This window comes from Macaca fascicularis, chromosome 15 (assembly GCF_037993035.2).
Source record: "Macaca fascicularis isolate 582-1 chromosome 15, T2T-MFA8v1.1".
Lineage (NCBI taxonomy): Eukaryota > Metazoa > Chordata > Mammalia > Primates > Cercopithecidae > Macaca > Macaca fascicularis.
The window spans coordinates 122,066,967-122,087,500 of NC_088389.1; the positions used below are offsets into that span (position 1 = coordinate 122,066,967).

The 20,534-nt window shown below is 45.4% G+C and overlaps 1 protein-coding gene across 4 annotated transcripts in view; it reads right to left on the reverse strand.

Annotated features, from left to right (window-relative positions):
* ROR2 (receptor tyrosine kinase like orphan receptor 2) overlaps positions 1-20,534 on the reverse strand; it is a 219,442-nt gene that overhangs the window by 44,298 nt on the left and 154,610 nt on the right. For all 4 annotated transcript variants that reach the window (XR_001485448.4, XM_005582234.4, XM_074017849.1 and 1 more), the window contains exon 2: positions 2,521-2,598. Coding sequence is in view for 1 of the 4 variants with exons in the window: in XM_005582234.4 (XP_005582291.3) it covers positions 2,521-2,598 (78 nt within the window). In the remaining 3 variants the exon portion in view is untranslated. The remainder of the gene's footprint in view (positions 1-2,520; positions 2,599-20,534) is intronic.

Here is a 20,534-nt window from a genome sequence, read left to right on the forward strand (position 1 = left end):
TGCAATACATTTTCCCAAGGAAATATCAGAGTCTATGGAATGACTCCAGTTGGATTCTCGGCCGTTACTGTGGCCTGTCTGCTTCTCGTCACTCGCCCCCACTCCCTCAACTGCATCCTCTGCTTCTCCTCGAACCGTGCCTGACAGCTGCCGTGTGATTTTTTCACAGAGTGAATCAGACTGCACCACCCCCCAGACCAGACGCCCTCAACAACTGACAATGAAACACAAATTCCGGGACCTAAAGTGCTGTGCAGGGCATAGCCCAGCGCTGCCCCCATGAACTTTCTGTGATACTGGTACATTTTAGATCTGTGCTACCCATTGTGGGAGGCTCTTGCCAAATTGAAGTGTAGCTAGTACAACCAAGGAACTGAATTCGTAATATTTATTTATTCTAACTGACTTGAATTTCAAGAGCCTCCCGGCTGCCCTACTGAGATTCAGGGATTCAGCCCCAGCTGACTCTGACCTCCACCTTGCCCCAGCCCGTAAGCCAGGCATCTGCCCTGTGGCACCACCACGACACCAAGTCCCGCTTGACCCAGGGCCCCCAGTGGGCTTGGCACACACTTCCCTCCCATTTTCACTTGGCCAGCGTCCACTCTTCAGATCTCAGCACAACCATCTGTCCCCAAATCAAGAGACCCGTTTCTCTTCTACCCTCCCCAAACCTGATCTCTTCCTTCAGGTCACTTGCCACAATTCAGAATTTCACAATCACCTGACAGCTTGACTCTCCCCAGACCTGTAAACTCCACACAGCAAAGAGCACGGTTCAGCCAACACCATGTCCTAGGATCTCATGCAGAGCCAGCTATGGGGGCAATCAGTAAGTATCTGTGGTCTTTCTGCACTGTGGGTTGTCAGGCTTTTGAGAAACAAGTTGAGAATCTAACCATCAAAAACTATTTTTACTCCTAAGGAAATGTGGTCCCCAAGGCCAGTGTGCTAAACAAGCTTTCAGAGCATGTGTTTTCTACATTTAACATCCTACAGAGGATGGAATCCTCTTAAGGAAGCCTCCAAGCACCAGGCACCAGCCTCACCACCACCCTGCATGCTGGGCAGAGCTCCACCTGCTCTTGGTTTTAAACAACTGACCTCCATGCAGATGCTGTGCAGAGCCACTCTGTAGACTGCACAGAAATAAAGTGGCTGTTCCAGCAGTTTATTGTTATGGACTGAGCATTTGTGTCCCCCAAACCTGTAAGTTGAAGCTCTAACCCTCAATGTGATGATATTTGCAGGTGAGGCCTTTGGAAGGTAATTAGGATTAGATGAGGTCATGAGGCGGGTGTTACGAAAACACTGGGATTCGGTCTAGGTCCTCCTGCTCCCCACACAGAAAGCCAATCACTGAAACAACAAGCAGTGCCAAGGAAAGGGGCTTTAATCGGCTTTAATCACGTGCTGCAGTCAAGGAGATGAGAACTCAGTCTCAAATCCATCTCCCCGATGGACTAAAACTTGGGGTTTATACACCAGAGAAGAAAAGTAACTGTGTGTGAGAAAACAGGAACTAGGGAGGGGTACAGAAGCAGACATGATGGAGGAGGGCCTGCAGAAGCATGATTCAATACTTTTTTGAGAGGTCTGGGCATCCTTTTCCTTTAGAAGGAACTCAAGATAAAACAAATGTAAGTTTCAAACTTTAAGACCAGGGTCAAGTTCTCTGTTTATCCCAAAGAACTGCCTATAGGACTACTGGGCTGGTTTCAGCGGGGCCTCCATGACGGGATTAGTGTCCTTATGAGAAGAGAATCAAACAGACCTCTCTCTCTCCGCCGTATGAGGACACAGCAAGGCGGCGGCTGTCTGCAAGCCAGGAGGAGGGTCCTCTCCAGAACCCAACCGTGCTGGCACCTTCATCTTGGACCTCCAGCCTCCAGAACTAGGAAGTGTGTGTTGTTTCAGCTGCCCGGTCTGTGGTGCTTGCTAAGGCAGCCCGAGCTGACTGAGACAGGCTATCTGCGGCTGAGGTGACACTACATGCATCAGCAAATGCATCACTTCCTCAAGCCACAGGTCTGCATCCGGGGGAAACTTGTTCTATCCACCCGACAAATCTGTGGTGCGTTCCAGCGAGGTGTGCTAAGTGAGCATGGCTCTGACCACAGACCCAGGGGAAGAGCTGAAGCCACAAGGCAGAAATCCAGGTGGCTGAGAGGAGGAGGGCCGCCTGCCCACTGAGACGTACACACACCTCTGGAGTCACAGGCAACAGGAATCCAGCTCCTAAGGCTCTGCTCAGGCCCCTTCCCCATCTGCCAGGCCGCCACCAACTGTCCGCCCACGCCTCCCTGCATGTCACCTCCCACCTGTGGCCCCAACAGGCCCTCAATGCCCTCCAAGTCAAGAAACACAGGAAACAAGGTGGCAGTCCACCATGCCCACCACCAGGGGGCAGCAAGGGGCCAGAGGACCCCCAGCGCCTTCCTTCAGGCAATGGCAGGGCAAGATGAGCCTCAGCACAGGGCGTTCCAAGAACAGAGAGAGCACCTGCATGTCCCAGCTCACCTTTCAGAGTTGGAATCGGGCCGTCCTGCCCATCAAGGGGTCCTAAAGGGTCGTTCGGATCTGGAACCTCCACTTCACCTGGGAAAAAGAAACCAGGATAGGTATTAAACAAGTTTTCCTTTCAGGAGCCTTTAATTTTATGCAGACAATGACATTCTAGCAAAACTACACGGTATTTGTAAAAAACACAGAGGGATAAGACATTACGGTAACCTCTGGAGGGATTTTATAGTGATATAAAGATATGACATAACAGTACAAGTGACTTTGAAGCTTATCCCAAGAATAGCAAATGTGGGGGCTTTGCAAACCAGGTATGGAAGTAAGTCAGTGGAGCCTGGGCTTCATTCAGAGAGGGACAGAGAGCGGGAGGGAGAGGGAGAGAAAGAAACCAAAGCACTGGCTGGCAAAATCAAACATTTCTGTAGCCAGATGCCGCAGGCTGCCCTCCAGATGGAGGTCCTGGTAATTGGGTAATAAATTCAGAGTTGGAGGATTTCTTAAGCAACTCATTGCCCTCCCCATCCCCAGAGCCAGTGGCAGCAGCCAAGTACCCACCCCACAATGTAAAGGACATAAATGGGTGCTGTGGCTTTTCACTTCCATTCTTCTTATCATTTCTAGTTCAAATTTACCCACCCCCAAAAGCCAAGCCCTGAGCCATCTTTCATAAAATGTCCATGAGCAACCATTCAGAAGAAACGTTTCTCTTCTCTTAAGTCTCCCTGCAAACCACACACCTCTCCCACGGCAATCCTACCATTCTTCCCCAGGTTAACAGTTGTGTGTATTTTACTCTTCCTCAACAGTAGGTAAACCACATGGGGCCAGCCGGTGCTGCATCCCTGGGGGAGGACGAGTGGTTCCATCATGGAAACCTAGACAGAAGCACCTTCTGCTACAGAACAGAGGCTGGCGTCAGCTATGCAAGGCGGTCCATGGATTTCTGCTGAAGTATTAAAGACTTCAGTTTGGATTTGAAATTTTAAATCAGCACATTACACACACCATCACTCAGCACTGTTTAAATGTAGAGAGACCACATGAAATCAAACATACTTACGCTATATACACACATCGAAAAGAGACATAAAAATTATTAACTGCTTAGAAATTGACAAATGGTGTGAAACACTCAAATAAATACATACCCCAAAGAAAAATAAGCTTCACTAGCCCAATTTCCCTGTGGAAAAGAGTCCTGGCTCTTCCCAAGTCAGTTTCTAATTCAGAAATGGAGGCATTTTCACGCGTGGAAATTTCACTTCCTCTGCCAGTCAAACGCGGTTAATAAACTCAGCATGTCCAATCACGAGACCCTTAGAACTGACACTTTAAGTTTCAACAAAACTAGGTTGTTATTGCTAATCTGAGAAACTAAGACACCATTTATATCTTGAAATTTTAAAGTGTCGTCTCCCTATACTACATAGTTTGGGCTCACTCCAGATACTGCAGCCTTCTAAAGTTGATATGCAAAGTGTGACAGGAAGTATGTGAACTTGTAGGATGGGTACAAGTGAAAACAGGGCTCAGTGTTTTCAGCAGAACCCAATAGGGTTTCTCCTAACCCGTAAAAGAGCTAAGAATACCACCTTTCCTCCAAAATAAACAAAACATGGAAACAATAATAACAAAACTGCCACACACACACATACACACACACACACACACACACACACACACACATCATCATCATCATCATCATCAAAATGTTACTATTAGTCATCTGGAATTACAGGTAATTTAAATTTCTTTTATTTCAATTTAAATGGCTCTACTGTGAACAAGTATCAATTTTTTAATGTGTGTGAGATATAATTCACACACTATAAAATTCACCATTTTAAAGTGTGCAATTGAGTGGTTTTCAGTCCATTCTCAAGGTTGTGCAATGATCACCCCTATGAAATTCCAGAACATTTCATCATCTCCCCCAGAAAACCACATTCCCATTAGCAGTCATCCCCCCGCCAAGCGTGTCGTGTCTCCCTCAGCCCTGGTAACCACGAATCTGCTGTCTCTATGGATTTACCTGTTCTGGACATTTTCTATAAATGAAATCATACAATATGCAGTATTTTGAACAAGCTTCAATTTTATAATTATACTTTTTAAAATGCATGCCCTGTAGTAGCAAAAAGAAAAAAAAAAAAAAGAAGAAAGCATACTGTGCCACGGGATTAAGAAACAAGGCCATTAATAAGGCTCGCTCAGACCACTTCCCAGACTTGGGGGGCTGGCTCCACAAGGAGAAGGGGATGTGGGGAACGTACGTGAGGCCTCAGAGATGACTGAAGTATGAAAGGGAGGAACTACCCCAAAATGCCGGAGCTACTAGGATTGCTGCTCCCAAGGTGGGGCAATTTAGGAGCAGCCAGGCTCGCCTGGTGGGGACACCTGCACACGCCCCCACTCCTGCTGCACACAAGCCGGGAGGAATGGCTGGCTACTCAGAAGATCGGGGAACGATTTCAACTTGGCCAGTTTAGGGGCCACCACAATGGATGTTGCACTGGGCACACGTACTGAGCATGTGCTTCTGCACCTAAAGGGCTATCACCGTTCCTGACCCAATGACTCTGTGACAGCCTCACAACACCACAACCTGCCTCGGTGGTGACTGCCAACCCAATATGGCTGGTGACTCATCACGGTGGTGCGCCCTGCAACATCTCCTAGGTGCCTGTGCTGAGTCGTTCTTTACATAAAGGCCTGTTTGGTTTTCACCTGGTGCAGGCACCCTTGCACCCCAGCTAGATGACGGGTTCACCAAGCAAGGTCCCTGTCCTGGTTAGTTGCCTGGATTTAGCTGGTGGAGCAAGAGAGAGGCCACACGGCCTTCTGGGCCACCAGAAAAGAGATTGAGAGGAGATTCATCTGTCCTGACTCCTCAGGGCTTCGATATATTTTTCTCTGAAAATGAGGACCCCACTCTAGCCAAACCACATGACCTTCGTTTGGGTAAAATGCTCGTAAGTGTGCCCTACATGACCATCAAGAATGTCATCCGTACGACAGACACAGTGCCCTGACTTTTCTCTGTTGGACCTGGGTCATTTTCACTGTAAAAACATCACAGAGTGGTGAGGTGAAGCCAGAAGGAAACTCAACCCTTGGGTAGGTCAGTAGGGGAGTGGTGATTTATAAGCTCCTTTTAGCTTTTTTATACTTTTTAAAGAGAGGAAAACATTTAATATGAAACAAAAATTTAAGTGTGGCTGGTATAATGAAATGGCACATTCAATATCTAGTTTTATCCATGTCAAAAATACACAGGACAGTCTAGAAGCAAAGACTAAATATAACGTAGTATCCTGGTCAGGACCCTGGAACAGAAGAAGGATATTAGGTAAAAACTCAGGGGAAATGAATAGTGTGAAACGTTAGTCAAGAATAATGCACCCGTATTATGGGGCAAATGTACCGCGCCAAGGTAAGGTATTAACAACAGGGGAAACTGGGTGTGGGGTCCGTGGCGGCTCTATGTACTACCCACGACTTTTCTATAAATCTAAAACTAAAGTAGAAAGTTTACTGAAGAACAATTACACATTTCTATCACCTTGTTCAATCCCTTAAAACCAAGTCTCACAGGTAGAGAACTGCATAAAACATCTACCTCCAAATACTTTACTTTTTTTTTTTTTTTTTTTTTTTTTGAGACAGAGTTTCGCTCTTGTTGCCCAGGCTGGAGTGCAGTGGTGCGATCTTGGCTTACTGCAACCTCTGCCTCCTGAGTCCAAGTGATTCTCCTGCCTCCGCCTCCCGAGTAGCTGGGACTGCAGGTGCCCACCACCACGCCTAGCTAATTTTTTTTATTTTTAGTAGAGGCGGGGTTTTACCATGTTGGCCAGGCTGGTTTCAAACTCCTGACCTCAAATGATCCACCCACCTCAGCCTCCCAAAGTGCTAGGAGTTTACAGGCATGAGTCACCGTGCCCAGCCAATACTTTACATTCTTAATGGTGCAATCCCTGGTAAATGGCCTCAAAGCCAAGTATGTACCCTAACCCTATGAACAGAATCAGACACAAATTCACTGGATTTAATATGTTATTCAATGATTTAGACAGCATGCTGGCAAATATTTAGAAATTAAAACATTTTGGAGAATGTTGGATTTTTTAGCTGAGTCCTATAGGAATTGCCATTGGCATGGTGACATCAGCTCTTAAGCAGGAATTCGTAGCATATTCTTGGAAGCACTTTATGAATGTGTTGTATATTCCAGGCTGAACCAATTGGTGTCTACAGAATGGCCAAAGTGAAAGGGTTCACTGTTGATAGTGATGATGCCAGGTTGCTGTTAAGAGAGTCACATCAGGCCTGCAATAGCTGGAGGTGCAGATTCTGAATAATTAGAAATTATATAACCAGGCCAGGTGAAGTGGCTCACGCCTATAATCCCAGCACTTTGGGAGGCTGAGGTGGGTGGATCATGAGGTCAGGAGATCGAGACCATCTTGGCTAAACCCCGTCTCTACTAAAAATACAAAAAATTAGCTGGGCGTGGTGGCAGGCGCCTGTAGTCCCAGATACTCAGGAGGCTGAGGCAGGAGAATGGCGTGAATCCAGGAGGCGGAGCTTGCAGTGATCCAAGATCATGCCACTGCACTCCAGCCTGGACGACAGAGCAAGACTCCGTCTCAAAAAAAAAAAAGAAAGAAAGAAAGAAAGAAATTATATAACCATCTTCTGAAAACCTTCTTTCAACATGGACGTCTGATGTGACATCTTGATTTACGGCATTAACAAGATAAGATAACTGGCGGGGCGCGGTGGCTCATGCCTATAATCCCAGCACTTTGGGAGGTCAAGGCGGGTAGATCACCTGAGCTCAGGAATTTGAGACCAGCCTGGCCAACATGGTGAAACCCCATCTCTATTAAAAATACAAAAAATTAGCCAGGCATGGTGGCAGGTGCCTATAATCCCAGCTACTTGGGAGGCTGAGGCAGGAGAATCGCTTGAATCTAGGAGGTGGAGATTGCAGTGAGACGAGATCACGCCACTGCACTCCAGCCTGGGTGACAGAGCGAAACTCCATCTAAAAAAAAAAAAAAAAGATAAATTTATATCTGTGAAGTAGCAAGCACGTCTGTTCTGATTCCCAGGCACTACCTTCAGTATCACAATCATTCTCTCATTAACAGCAGACACACCATTAAGCAAGCATTTATTAATGAAGTTTCACCTATGCCCTTGGATTTGAGCCCATGGTGCTATTCTGGTTTTGATTTGCGTTTCTTTTAAACGTGCTTTGTTATTCAGACTTTTCATCCATTCATCTCTTCACCTGTTGATCTGAATCGGTATGCTTACTGTGATGTAATTAGATGCAGTCTTCAGAATGTTCAGACAACTTCAAAGCAGTCTCTTTTTAATTAGTAAGGTTATTTTATTCACCAGAGCTTGGCATTCTTGGATTTGGTTGTCCTCATGTGAAGGTATAATTTGCAGGATGTGTGGAAGAACAGAAGCCATGGCAGGGAAAAAGCACAGCCTGAGAAGGTGGCGGTGCTGCACACCAGACACCCCCTGAATGAATGGCAAGGATAGATTTCACAATGAGCTACGTTGCGAGCACGCTCCGTGTACCCACTGGCCCACGTACAAGTGCAAATGTCACTCGTGTTCCAGAACAACTACTCAGCTCAGCAACAGGTCAGATCAAAAACACCCATGATGCTAGAAAGGCAACAGTTAAGGTAGGAAAGTGAAAAATTGGGAAGGAGCAGAGTATAAAGTCGTGAAAGGGTAAGGCCATTATTCGTCTGGGACCTGGGTCAGGAGAAGTATGTCAATAGCAAAGAGCCTTGAGACTGTTTCGGGCAATGCGTGACTAAGACACTGCACCCTGTGTGTTAACTGCAGCTAGAAAACCAAACAGCACGCAAGGTGGGCTGCCAGTACCTGATTGGTAGTGGTCTTAACAGTCTGTAATTTTTTATTTTCATTATTTCTAACTTTGAGTTGAGTAAATACTCGCCTCTGGTCTTATATTCCTTCAGGGGCTGGCTTAACTCTACTTAGAAATAGGGAGTTAAAACTCAACCACTTGAAAATGGAGTAACCGTTTCACCAATTTAAACTTTGCTTCGATTCCACTTCTACAGCAAACGTATTAAACCCCCAAGTGAGTCAATGTACCAGCCGAACTCCCTTCAATATTGCCTTCATAAAGCTCTTTCTACTTTCTGTCTCTGACAGCCCCCAGAGCCCCCAACAAAAGCCCACTGTCAGGGGCCAAAGGAATATTTAGCTGAAGGGGGAGAGAGGCCGTTCAGGCGGCTGAATTGAGGCCTTTCACAGACCTCCTCTCTTCCCAGCGTCCACAGCCCTGGCAGCCGTGAGCCCGGCGGGGCTGGGAGGCCAAACGCCGCACCTCCACCCCCACCAGATACAGTGAGAAGGTGAGATCCCCTCATCATTGTGACAGGGAGCTGAGGCTTTCTCCAAAGTGGCTGCTTGTTTGTGCACCGAGACCAGCAGAAAAAGAGCAAACAGAAATGCTAAGTAAAGGCTCCAGGTTTATTGTATCTTTTCATCTAGTTTCAAGGAAGTAGCTCTGGAATATTCGTTATTCCCACGCATATAAAAGGTTACTTTTTCACCTTGAATCTCTGGAAAGTTTTTAATTAAAGGGAGGGATGTAAAAAAAAAAAAAAAACCCCACCCTAATTAGGAAAGAAACTGCGCTATCCTTTGGCAGCGAAAGCAGATGTCTTCATTTGCTTAAGGCTTTTCAGGGGTGTCCAGTCTTTTAGGTTCCCTGCGCCACATTGGAAGAATAATAATCAACCAGGACCCAGGCTATGTAGTCAGAGGCTAACCCAGAGGGGGTTCAAAAGCAGAAGATTCTCTGGCAGCCAGAATTTGCTTCAGAGTCTTGGAATTAAACAGGGGTAAATGTCTGATATGATCACAGGAAACAGCAGTGATTCTTTTTAAGGTGGCTTCTGTGTTAGTTTCCCAGGGCAGCCACAACAAAGCCCCACAGATGGGGCAGCCTAAACAATGGAAATGCCTTGTCTCACAGTTCACCAGGCTGGAAGGCCAGGATCAAGGTGTCAGTAGGGCAGGTTCCTTCTGGGGCCAGGAGAGAGGATCTGCTGCAGGTCACTCCTTGCTTGCAGACGGTGGCTTCTCGTTCCATCTCTTCACTGTCTCTCCATGCACACTGTCTTTCTGTCCAAATCTCTCTTCTTACAGGTCACCAGTCCCACAGGGTGAGGGCCCTGATGACCTCCTTTTACCTTAACTACCTGTGTAAAAACCTGATCTCCAAATAAGGGCACATTCTGAGACACAGAGGACTAAGACTCCTGTGTTTCTATTTTCGGGGGACACAATTCAGCCTATAAGGGGAAGCATCATTTGTCTTCAAAACTTAGTGCTGACTTGAGAGTGACTCACAACGGCAAGGCTCAGCCTGACGGTGAGTGCCGCCCTGAGAAGGGATGGATAGACTCTCTTCTCTGGGCTAAGTTCAGGCGTGCTGGGACTGCCCATATGCCAGAGGAGCTGCCAAGTTAGTGACTCTAGTGCCCCAAACGCCTCCCTTCTGAGCCCAACTCTCACTTATATGGAAGCCGCCTCCAACCCTCACAGCCATCCGCTGAGACCGGCGGTCCTCCCACTTCACCCCTCCGGGGTTTCAGCCACAGCTGCGGCCCCTCCCTAGGCCTAGTCTTGTGCCCAAATGAGTTTTTCAGCTCTTCCCTCTTTGGCTGACATTTCTTTTTCTCATAATATTTACACCAGTGCCACTCTGCGGCTCTGCGAGCAGCGTGTCAGGCCTGGAGGGCACACCAGGGATGGAGGCGGCACCGGCCTTCTGCAGCCTGACCGCTGTGGGTAACGACCCTGGGTCAGCATTCACACAGCCCCCATTCCACGCACACCGCTCACAACCTCCCCACTCCGCTGCCCACGTCTGGATCTTTTCTTGCCTCCGCCCGCTTGCGAGTCTCTCCTCCTCTCCAGTCCTCTGAATGGAAAAGCTTTTCCTCTCTTTCCATCCTGACTCCTTAAAGGCTTGTTTTAAATAACACCAGAATACCCACAACTCCCAAACCACCTGTCCAGGCCAGACCGCTCCCCTGAAAGTTGACTCAGAAATCCCGCCACCTGCCCACACCTCCACTTGCGTGTCCAGGAGGCACCATGTTTGACCTGTCCATGCCGCAGTCCGGCCTCCCGTTACACACCTGCGCCCTGGCGGGGCCGCCCAGCTGCATCAGTGCTGACTCCACCCTGCTCCCAGCTAAGGCCACAAGGCTGGAGTTAGCCTTGGCTCCTTTCCTCTCAAATCCCAAGCCCAATCCGTCGCGAAATGCTGTTTGCTCTATCTGCAGAATGTATCAGGACCTGCCCTGCTAACATGCTGTGGGCGACTGCAGCAGCCCCCGGCCCCCACCTGCTCTCCATGTAGCAGCCACAGGAAGCCTCTCAAAGGGGCTTCAAACACTGTTACCTACAAAACACGGGTGAAGCTCAGACACAACAGGTCGGGTGGAGGAGGCCAGACACAAAGATGCGTGCTGTGCAGTTCCACTCACACTAAGTTCAAAGGCAGGCAGACGTCATCCGTGGGGATGGCAGTCAGAACACAGCTGGCTTCAATGCCTGGGGGAGCAGGTTGCTGGGAGCTGCTGGCGTGGCTGCTGTTAGGTGGGTGTATATACCACGTCAACATTCATCAAACTATATACACTGGCGATTTATGTCCTTTTGCAGACGTCAATTACATTTACAAAGTTTACCACATTTTAAAAAATCTTTCTCATACAACACTACATCCTTGAGCAAGGCCCTCCCTGACCCTACTCAGAATGTCAAATACGTCCCTCCACATGTACACACATGGTCCTAACCTAACCACTCCCAACTTTTCGGTTGAACTTTTCCCTTAAGGCCTTCCATGAGATGACTGGCTGTTTATTTTTCTGTCTCGCCTTCATGGGGCCAGGAGATTCTATCTGTGTGTTCACTGCTACCCCCAGCGCCTAAAGAGCAGCATGCAAGTTGCTCATTAGGTGGACGAATGAATGAGTGAATAAATGCTCCTGTACTCAGTACTTTCCAGCATCTTCCCACTTGCTCAGAGAAGAAGCTAGTTCCCTTCACTAGCCCTACACACATGGACACAGGTACACACACACACACACACACACACACACACACGAGTTTGGTCCTGGGGTGGCCTCCACTCCTCATCTCTCCCTCCCTCAGCTCCAATTCCAGCCACTCTCCTGCAGTTTGCATTTATTCTTCCCTCTGCCTGGAAAATGCTTCCCCATATGTGCATATGGTTCACCCCTCGCTAGGTTTCAGAGTCCCTGTGCATATGGTTCACCCCTCGCTTAGTTTCAGAGTCCCTGTGCATATGGTTCACCCCTCGCTTGGTTTCAGAGTCCCTGTGCATATGGTTCACCCCTCGCTTGGTTTCAGGCCCCTGTTTCAGTGTTAGTTCCTACCCAAGGCCTCCCCTGAACAACCTGAAGACTGCTTAGCCCTACTCTCAGACTGCTGTCTTCCTTGCTGTATTTCTTTCCAGAGCACTGTGTGTGTGCACTCAAGCCTCTGGTTCACTGTCTGTCTTTACATCAGAATGCAAATTCCAGAGTCTACGTGATGGTCACCTGTCCCACCCCTGGAACAGAGCCCAAGATGCACCAGGCACTCAAAAAACACCTGATGAGTAAACAAATACTTTGGTGACCACCATCATGTTCATTTTGCACGAGGAGTCTCTTGAGTTTCGGCTCACAGTCCAAAGGCTGGGCCCAGGACTCATATCTGCTCCAGATGCGGGGTCGTGCCTGCTACACCAGAGGCAGATGACAGTGTCACAGTTCAGAGCCCCTGTGACACAGCTCTGTGGCCCTTGAGATCTGCTGCAGGGCATGGGCTCCGGTACCTCCACAATGCTGGAGAGCACTGACCTGCTCCACTGCCTTGGAACCTGAAATGACCCAAAATTCTCCAGGAGCTCTGGCAGGCCCAAGGTTCCACAGTCTCTCTGATAACATCCCCTTTTACATGAGCATATATATCTTTACAACTCCAAAGAAACTCCCATGACTTTAAAACTCTACCATATGCTACTCAACCATTGAAAGAGCCAACGGATACAACATCCACACGACAGAAGCATCTCCAGGACATTTCACTGAGAGAAGCCAGACTCAAAAGGCAATATAGCTGGCACCAGTGGCTCATGCCTATAACCCCAGCACTTGGGGGGATCACTTTGAGCCTAGGAGTTCAAGACTAGCCTGAGTAACATACGGAAACCCTGTTTCTACAAAAAAAAAAAAAAAAAAAAAAGTCAGGTATGGTGGTGTGCCATTTGTGATCCTGACACTCCAGAGGCTGAGATGAGAAGATCGCTTGAGTCCAGGAGGTCGAGGCTGCAGTAAGCCATGATCATGCCATTGCACTCCAGCCTAGGCACAGAGCAAGACTCTGTCTCCAAATAAATAAATAAATAAATAAATAAATAAGCAATATACTAGAGAATCCACTCCCAGAGTGGTATATCTAGGATGAACTTGCTCTCTGCTGACACCAACAAAAATATGAAGTGAAAATTGTCTATTGAAGGGAACCTGCTGAACCTTGATAAGAAGGTGGGTCTGTGACCAGTTAACCTGGGCTACTCCCACTGCCCCTCCCTCCCCAGCTCAGTGGTGAAGTAGCCAAGGCCACCAGCCTCACAGACAGTGAGAGACTGTCCGCTCTTGGAGCTCTGTGAAAAGTACTGGCCCCATAACAGAGTCAACATTTTGTCCGGACCTGCAGCACTCTGGGAGATCTCTAGCTTCGCCTCAGAACTCAGCTGGGGGCGGAGGGGTAGGGAAGGTGGCAGATGGCAGATACCCCTGGGGCATTATGAAAATAACAACAAACTGCTGGCAACCTCAGCTGCCTAGAGCTGACTACAACTGCAGTCAACATGAGCCTGACCCCGAATTTAAAAGGAAGTCCTAAAGAATCAGAGGACCTACGGAACTTCAAAAGCTCTGACACATTCCCGGGGAAGGGAAAAGGCTGTATGCATGCCCAGAAAAGACCTGGGAAAGGAGAGGACACCACAGTCACTCCTCTCTGGGTGACCATGAGACCCTGTGACCCTGCGCAATCAGGAAATGAAAGCTAAAGCTGTCTTATGAACTCCCTGAAGCTGGACAGCATGCCGAGTCTGTCTCATACGGATCCTTGATGAAAGGTGTCAGAAACACAGGCAAGGCATGTATGGAAAGGAAATCTGATCAGTGACTGGCTAATTATATACAATTATACTGGCTCGGCTATGACCCCACAGAATCCAGGATTTAAAAATAAAAAGAGGCTGGGCGTGGTGGCTCACGCCTGTAATCCCAGCACTTTGGGAGGCCAAGGTGGGCGGATCACGAGGTCAGGAGTTCAAGACAAGCCTGCACAACATGGTGAAACCCCATCTCTACCAAAAATACAAAAATTAGCCATGTGTGGTCATGGGTGCCTGTAATCCCAGCTACTCAAGAGGTTGAGTGAGGCAGGAGAATCACTTGAACCCAGGAGGCCATTGCACTCCAGCCTGGGCAACAGAACAAGACTCTGTCTCAAATAAATAAATAAATAAATAAATAAATAAATAAATAAAACAAACAAACTTTAAAAATTAGCAGATAACTCAGTGGTCACACATTACAGGAAATACATAAACCAAAGAACTAGTAAAGGAAAGCTGCTAAACTAACAGTAACAAGGCAAACACCACCAACCATCCAATGAAAAAGAAGAAACACAGTATCAACAATAAACTTTGAAGGGTATGGGGATTTGCTACCTGAATTGTCCAGTTTTTAACAGAGAATTACAAGACATGCCAAGAAACAAGAAAAGTATGTCACATGCACAGAACGGGGGAAGAAAGTGGCCAAGATTTTGAACTTAACAGACAAACACTTTATCAACACCCCATGCTATCAACTGAGCTAACCAGCCACACAACAAAGACTTTAAATAAAATGTTATAAATACATTCAAAAAAATAAAGGAAAGGATATCTGAAGAATTTTAGATTACAATAACTTTATCTTCCTAAACAGAGAATAGTAATAAGGTGATTAAAAGCATCAAACAGAAATTCTGGAGTTGAAAGTGCCGTAAGTGAAATTCACTAGACAGACTCAGCAACAGACTTGAGCTGGCAGAAGAAAGAATCAGTGAACTGGAAGGCAGGTCAACAGAGATAGTCTAGTCTGCAAAGAAAACAGAATGAAGAAAAATGAACAGAGCCTACGAGACCTGTGGGGTACTATCAATACCAACACATACATAACAGGAGTCCAGTAGGAGAAGAGAAAGAAGGAGAAAAAAATACTTGAAGAAAACATAAACGAAAACTCACCAAGTTTGATAAAAGTATTAATTTACATATTTGAGAAACTCAAAGAACTCCAAGTTGGATAAAGTCTAAGATATCCACAACCAGGCACATCATAGACTGTTGAAAGACAAAATCTTGAAAGCAGCAAGAGAAGCAGTTTATCTCGTAAAAGGGATCTTCAATAATGTTAATAGTTGGCTTCTCATCAGAACCCAGGGAGACAACACAACCATAGTGTTGGAAAAAAAAAAAAAAAAAGATTTTCAATCAAGAATTCAATATCTAGACCGGGCGCGGTGGCTCACTGCTATAATCCCAGCACTTTGGGAGGCCAGGGTGGGCAGATCACCTGAGGTCAGGAGTTCAAGACCAGCCTGGCCAACATGGTGAAACCCCATCTCTACTAAAAATACAAAAATTAGCCAGGTGTGGTGGCGGAAGCCTGTAATCCCAGCTACTCAAGAGGCTGACGTAGAGAATTGCTTGAACCTGGGAGGCAGAGGTTGCCAGCTGAGATCATGCCACTGCACTCCACCCTGGGTGACAGAGCGAGACTCCATCTCAAAAAAAAGAGAATTCAATATCCAAACTCTTCTTCAGAAATGAAGGACAATCTAAAATGGTTGATCATAGAAGTAGAAAGTAGAATAATGGCTACTAAAGGTTGGGTACGGGAAGGAGAAGAGAGGATGGGGGAGGTTGGTCAATGGGTTCAAAGTTACAGTTACAAAGAGTGAGCTCTGGTGAGTAACAATGTAATGTATATTTCACAATAGCTAAAAGAGAAGTTTTCGAATGTTGTCATCACAATGAAATAAACATTTAAAGTGATGGACATGGTACTTACCTCATTTTAATTATTATACAATGCATACATGCACTAAAATGTTAGACTGTGCCTCATAAAAATACAGAATTGTTGCATCAATTTTACATAAAAATTATATTTAAAAAATGAGAAAAATCTATCATTAGCAGACTACCCTGTAAGAAACAGTCAAGAGTCATTCAAGATGAAATAAAAGAACACTGGATAGGAATTGTATTCACATGAAGAGATAAATAAAAGAGTTCCAGTAAAGGTAACTAAGTAGGTACTATGAAAGACAATATAAACTTTTTTTTTTTGTAATTCTTTTATTCACTTACTTGTTTTAAAAGACTACTGCAGTAAGCCCCAATTGTAAGACCATGTTGATGGACTAATAGCACATAAGATATAAAGTCTATGACACTAATAGTTCAAAAGAGAGGGAAAGGAAGCGAGATATTTTACGGAAAAGTTTTTGTATGCTACCAAAATTAAGTTAGTATTAATCCAAACTAGATTTTTAAAAATTTAAGATGAAGCCACTAAGAAAATAACCCCATCAAATATATATAAAAACAAATAATAAGGGAATTTTAAAAGTATATTAAGAACTATCTAATGCAAACAAGGGCAGGAATAGAGAAATAAAAAAGACATAATTATGACATACAGAAAACAAGCAGCAAAATGGTAGAAGTAAAGCGTACCATATTGGTAAGTAACTTAAACGTAAGTGGGTAAAAAAGGCAAATCAGAACTCCAAGACTGGCAGAATGAATTTTAAAAAAAAATTACCCAAACATAGGCTGCCTACAAGCAACACACTTCGAATTCAGAAACACAAATAGGTTTAAAAGATGTATCATAAAACAACCACCATGAGAAGTTTGGAGTGGCTACAACACTAGTATCAGACAAAATAAAACTACAGTCATGTGCTCCATAACTGCGAACCATATATAAACCGTGGTCCCATAAGATTACAATGGAGCTGGAAAATTCTTATCGCCTAGTTACACTGCAGTGTGATGCATTACTCACAGGCTTACAGTGATACTGTCTAAGCAAACCCACTGCTCTACCAGTCGTATGAAAATAACAGCACAGGCCAGGTGCAGTGGCTCATGTCTGTCATCCCAGCACTTTGGGAGGCCGAGGAGGGCAGATCACGAGGTCAGGAGATCGAGACCATCCTGGCCAACATGATGAAATGCCCGTCTCTACTAAAAAAAAAAAAAAAAAACACACACACACAAAAATTAGCTGGGTGTGGTGACGCGAGCCTGTAATCGGGAGGCTGAGGCAGGAGAATCGCTTGAATCCAGGAGAAGGAGACTGCAGTGAGCCAAGATCATGCCACTGCACTCCAGCCCGGCGACAAGAGTGAGACTCCATCTCAAAAAAAAAAAAAAAAAAGTACAGCACATAAAATTATGTCCAGTACATAATACTTGATAAAGACAATAAAGGACTATGTTGTTGGTTTATGTACTTATTATACTATACTTTCTATCATCATTTTACAGTGTACTCTTACTTTTAACTGTTAAACAGCCCCCCGCAGGTCCCTTAGGAGGTACCCAGGAGAAGGCATTGTTGTCATAGGAGATGACAGCTCCATGCTACTGTCCTTGAGAACCTGCAGTGGCACAAGATGTGGAGGTGGAAGACAGTGATATGGATGGTCTGGACCTTGTGTTGGCCTAGGCTAATGTGTCTGTCTGTGCCTTTGTTTTTAGTTTTAAAAAAAAAAAAAAATAAGAAAGCTTCTAGAATAAAAACATAAAAAATATCTTTGTACAGCTGTGCATGTGTTAGTGTTTTAAGTGTTATTACAACAGAAAGAAAGATTAAAAAACTAAGAAGTTTATACAGTAATAAGGTTACCTCAAGCTAAGGTTAATTTATTATTGAAGAAATAAATTTTTGTTATAAACAGTGTAGCCTAAGTGTCCAGTGTTTATAAAATCAACAGCAGTGTACAGTAATGCCCTAAGCCTTCACATTCACTCACCACTCACTCACTGACTCACCCAGAGCAACTTCCAGTCCTACGAGCTCCATAGGGTAAGTGCCCTATGCAGATGGTGCACTCCAGCCTGGGCAACAGTGAGAGACTCCATTTCAAAAAAAAAAAAGGACACAAAGTTTACATAAAAATAAATTGCAATAGCTAATAAATATGAAAAGGTTCAAAACTACAGTGCAAATTAAACAGAGGTAAACTGGAATGAGAGAGAGAGTTCATGCGTGCCAATGCAAGGGCTGGGAGGCAGACACCTACGGCCTGGCCCATGGTGTGAACGATGCCTCAAAATCTCTGCTGCACCATCAGGACTTCTACCAAAACCAGCCATGTGCCTATGCACAGTTCCATAGCCAGGACTTTATCTTCCAGGTTATCTGGAGGTGCAACTATAAGGATGCTTGTTCCAGCTCTGATTGTCACAGCAAAAGATGGGAGACTATCCAAATACCAATCAAGCCCAAATTCGTTAACAAATTACAGTACAGACACACAATTGTTAAATGCAATAGATAACATGGATATAATAAAAATACAATAAGGACAGCAATATTCACAAGTTTTGAGTGCTGGGCACTGGCTAAACCACTTCTCCTTAGTTTGTTTAACTCTCAAAACAATGCTAAGTTTCTATTGTCACCCCATCACCACTGAATTAATTGCCAAACTTCACTGGGCTTGCAGCTGGAAGTAAATCTGTGCATGAGATGCAGAAAGTCAGCAGACTCACCAGTAAGTAAAGCAAGGTGAGAACCACGGTGTGTCCCTTTCATGCCATTCCTGAACACATGTAGCTTGACCTGTTACAGTCACCAGACATCCCAGAAGAAACAAATCCACACAGAGGCTTTAGGGAGGGAAACCCGGTGAGCTGCTGTCTGAAGTATTTTCGCACATTTAGGCATTTCTTTTTTTCTTTTCTTTTTCTCTTTTCCTGAGGCAAAGTCTCTGTCGCCCAGGCCCAGGCTGGAGTGCAGTGGAGCGATCTTGGCTCACTGCAACCTCCGCCTCCCAGGTTCAAGTGATTCTCCTTAGGCATTTCTTTTTCAATTAAAAAAAAAAAAAAAAAAAAACTAGTTTAATTTTTCTAATAAAAAAAGTAAAATAATGTAATTCACCTTGGAAATTCTGATTTTAATGAGATTCTCTAGTTCTCTTAAAATTTTTAAATATTAATGTATTATAGGCCAGGCACGGTGGCTCATACCTGTAATCCCAGCACTTTGGGAGGCCGAGGCAGGCAGATGACTTGAGGTCAGGACTTCGAGACCAGCCTGGGCAACATGGTGAAACCCAGTCTCTACTAAAAATACAAAAATTAGCTGGGTGTGGTGGCAGGCGCCTGTAATCCCAGCTACTCCGGAGGCTGAGGCAGGAGACTTGCTTAAACCCAGGAGGTGGAGATTGCAGTGAGCCGAGATCGTGCCACTACACTCCAGCCTGGGCAACATGGCAAGATTCCATCTCAAAAGAAAAAAACAAAAAAAGTAATGCATTATATAACAAAATACCAACTGCATGAAGCTATATGTAGCTGCATTTAGATTTCTCTGCCTCTAATTGCCCCATGCATTTTTAATATGAGACAGAGTCTTTACATTCTATTTTCTGATCATCTTCCATCCACCATCTTTCCATATTCGGTACCATTAGATGATGTCTGATTTCTACAATAAGAAAAATGAGAATTTTGGAATGATGACATAAATGTGTATTTTATGGTGACTGTATTGTGGCATTGATGTTGAATATACTTAAGCAATTTAAACTACTGTTAGTGATTATCATAAAAATACATGTAATTGCCAACTATGAATTTTTTCTTTAAACTAATGGATTAGTTACTTCTAAGCTTTCTTCTTTTAGAAGAATTTATTGAATGAATTAAGTTAGCAATCGTATCACCAGACACTGCTTACTTCCCACGCCCCTATAAAAAAGAACATTTTTCAATACATTGTTTTCCCTAATTGAGACTCATAAACTCATAAATCATGGTTGTTTCCAAGCTTTTCCTTGAAGCCTTTTTATTTTCACAGCCAGAAGCCCTAAACTAATCAATCATGGCATCATGTCACGGGTAATTACCACTGGGTGAAGTGCCTCCTGTTTCTCCAGGCTGAAGGGAGACTCTCAGCTTGGTATTTGAAAGCACTTTTGCCTCAACAACCAAATGGCACACAGGAACCTCTGTTATGGGAAAAATATGCATGAATGTACATACAGGTGGGACCGCCTACGAAACACGTGCACACTCACACCCATGACCCCTGACTCAGAGGCTCCCGGTGATGCCATCCTCACAGTGTTAGGTGACTTGGAGGAAGATGAGACCTCATGAAAAGAACAAGTGCTAGTGCCACGCCCAGGCAAAGATCCCCAAGCCGGAGGAGTCGGCACCTGAAGAAAACCAGAGCAAAACTTCAAGGGTCAGAGGACCTGGACATCGGTGCAGGGCTCACCTGAGACTGAACACGTTCCCCACGGAAGATCTGTATGCCTCTAAAGAACACTTTTGGCCGGGCGCAGTGAATCGCGCCTGTAATTCCAGCACTTTGAGAGGCTGAGGCGGGTGGACTGCTTGAGCCCAGGAGTTTGAGACCAGCTTGGGCAACACGGCAAAACCTCATCTCTACAAAAATTACAAAACTGAGCTGGGCATGGTGACACATGCCAGTAATCTCAGCTACTCTGGAGGCTGACGTGGGAAGACTGCTCCAGTCTGGGAGGTGAAGGCTGCAGTGAGCTGAGATGGCGATACTGCACTGCAGCCTGGGCAACAGAGTGAGACCTTG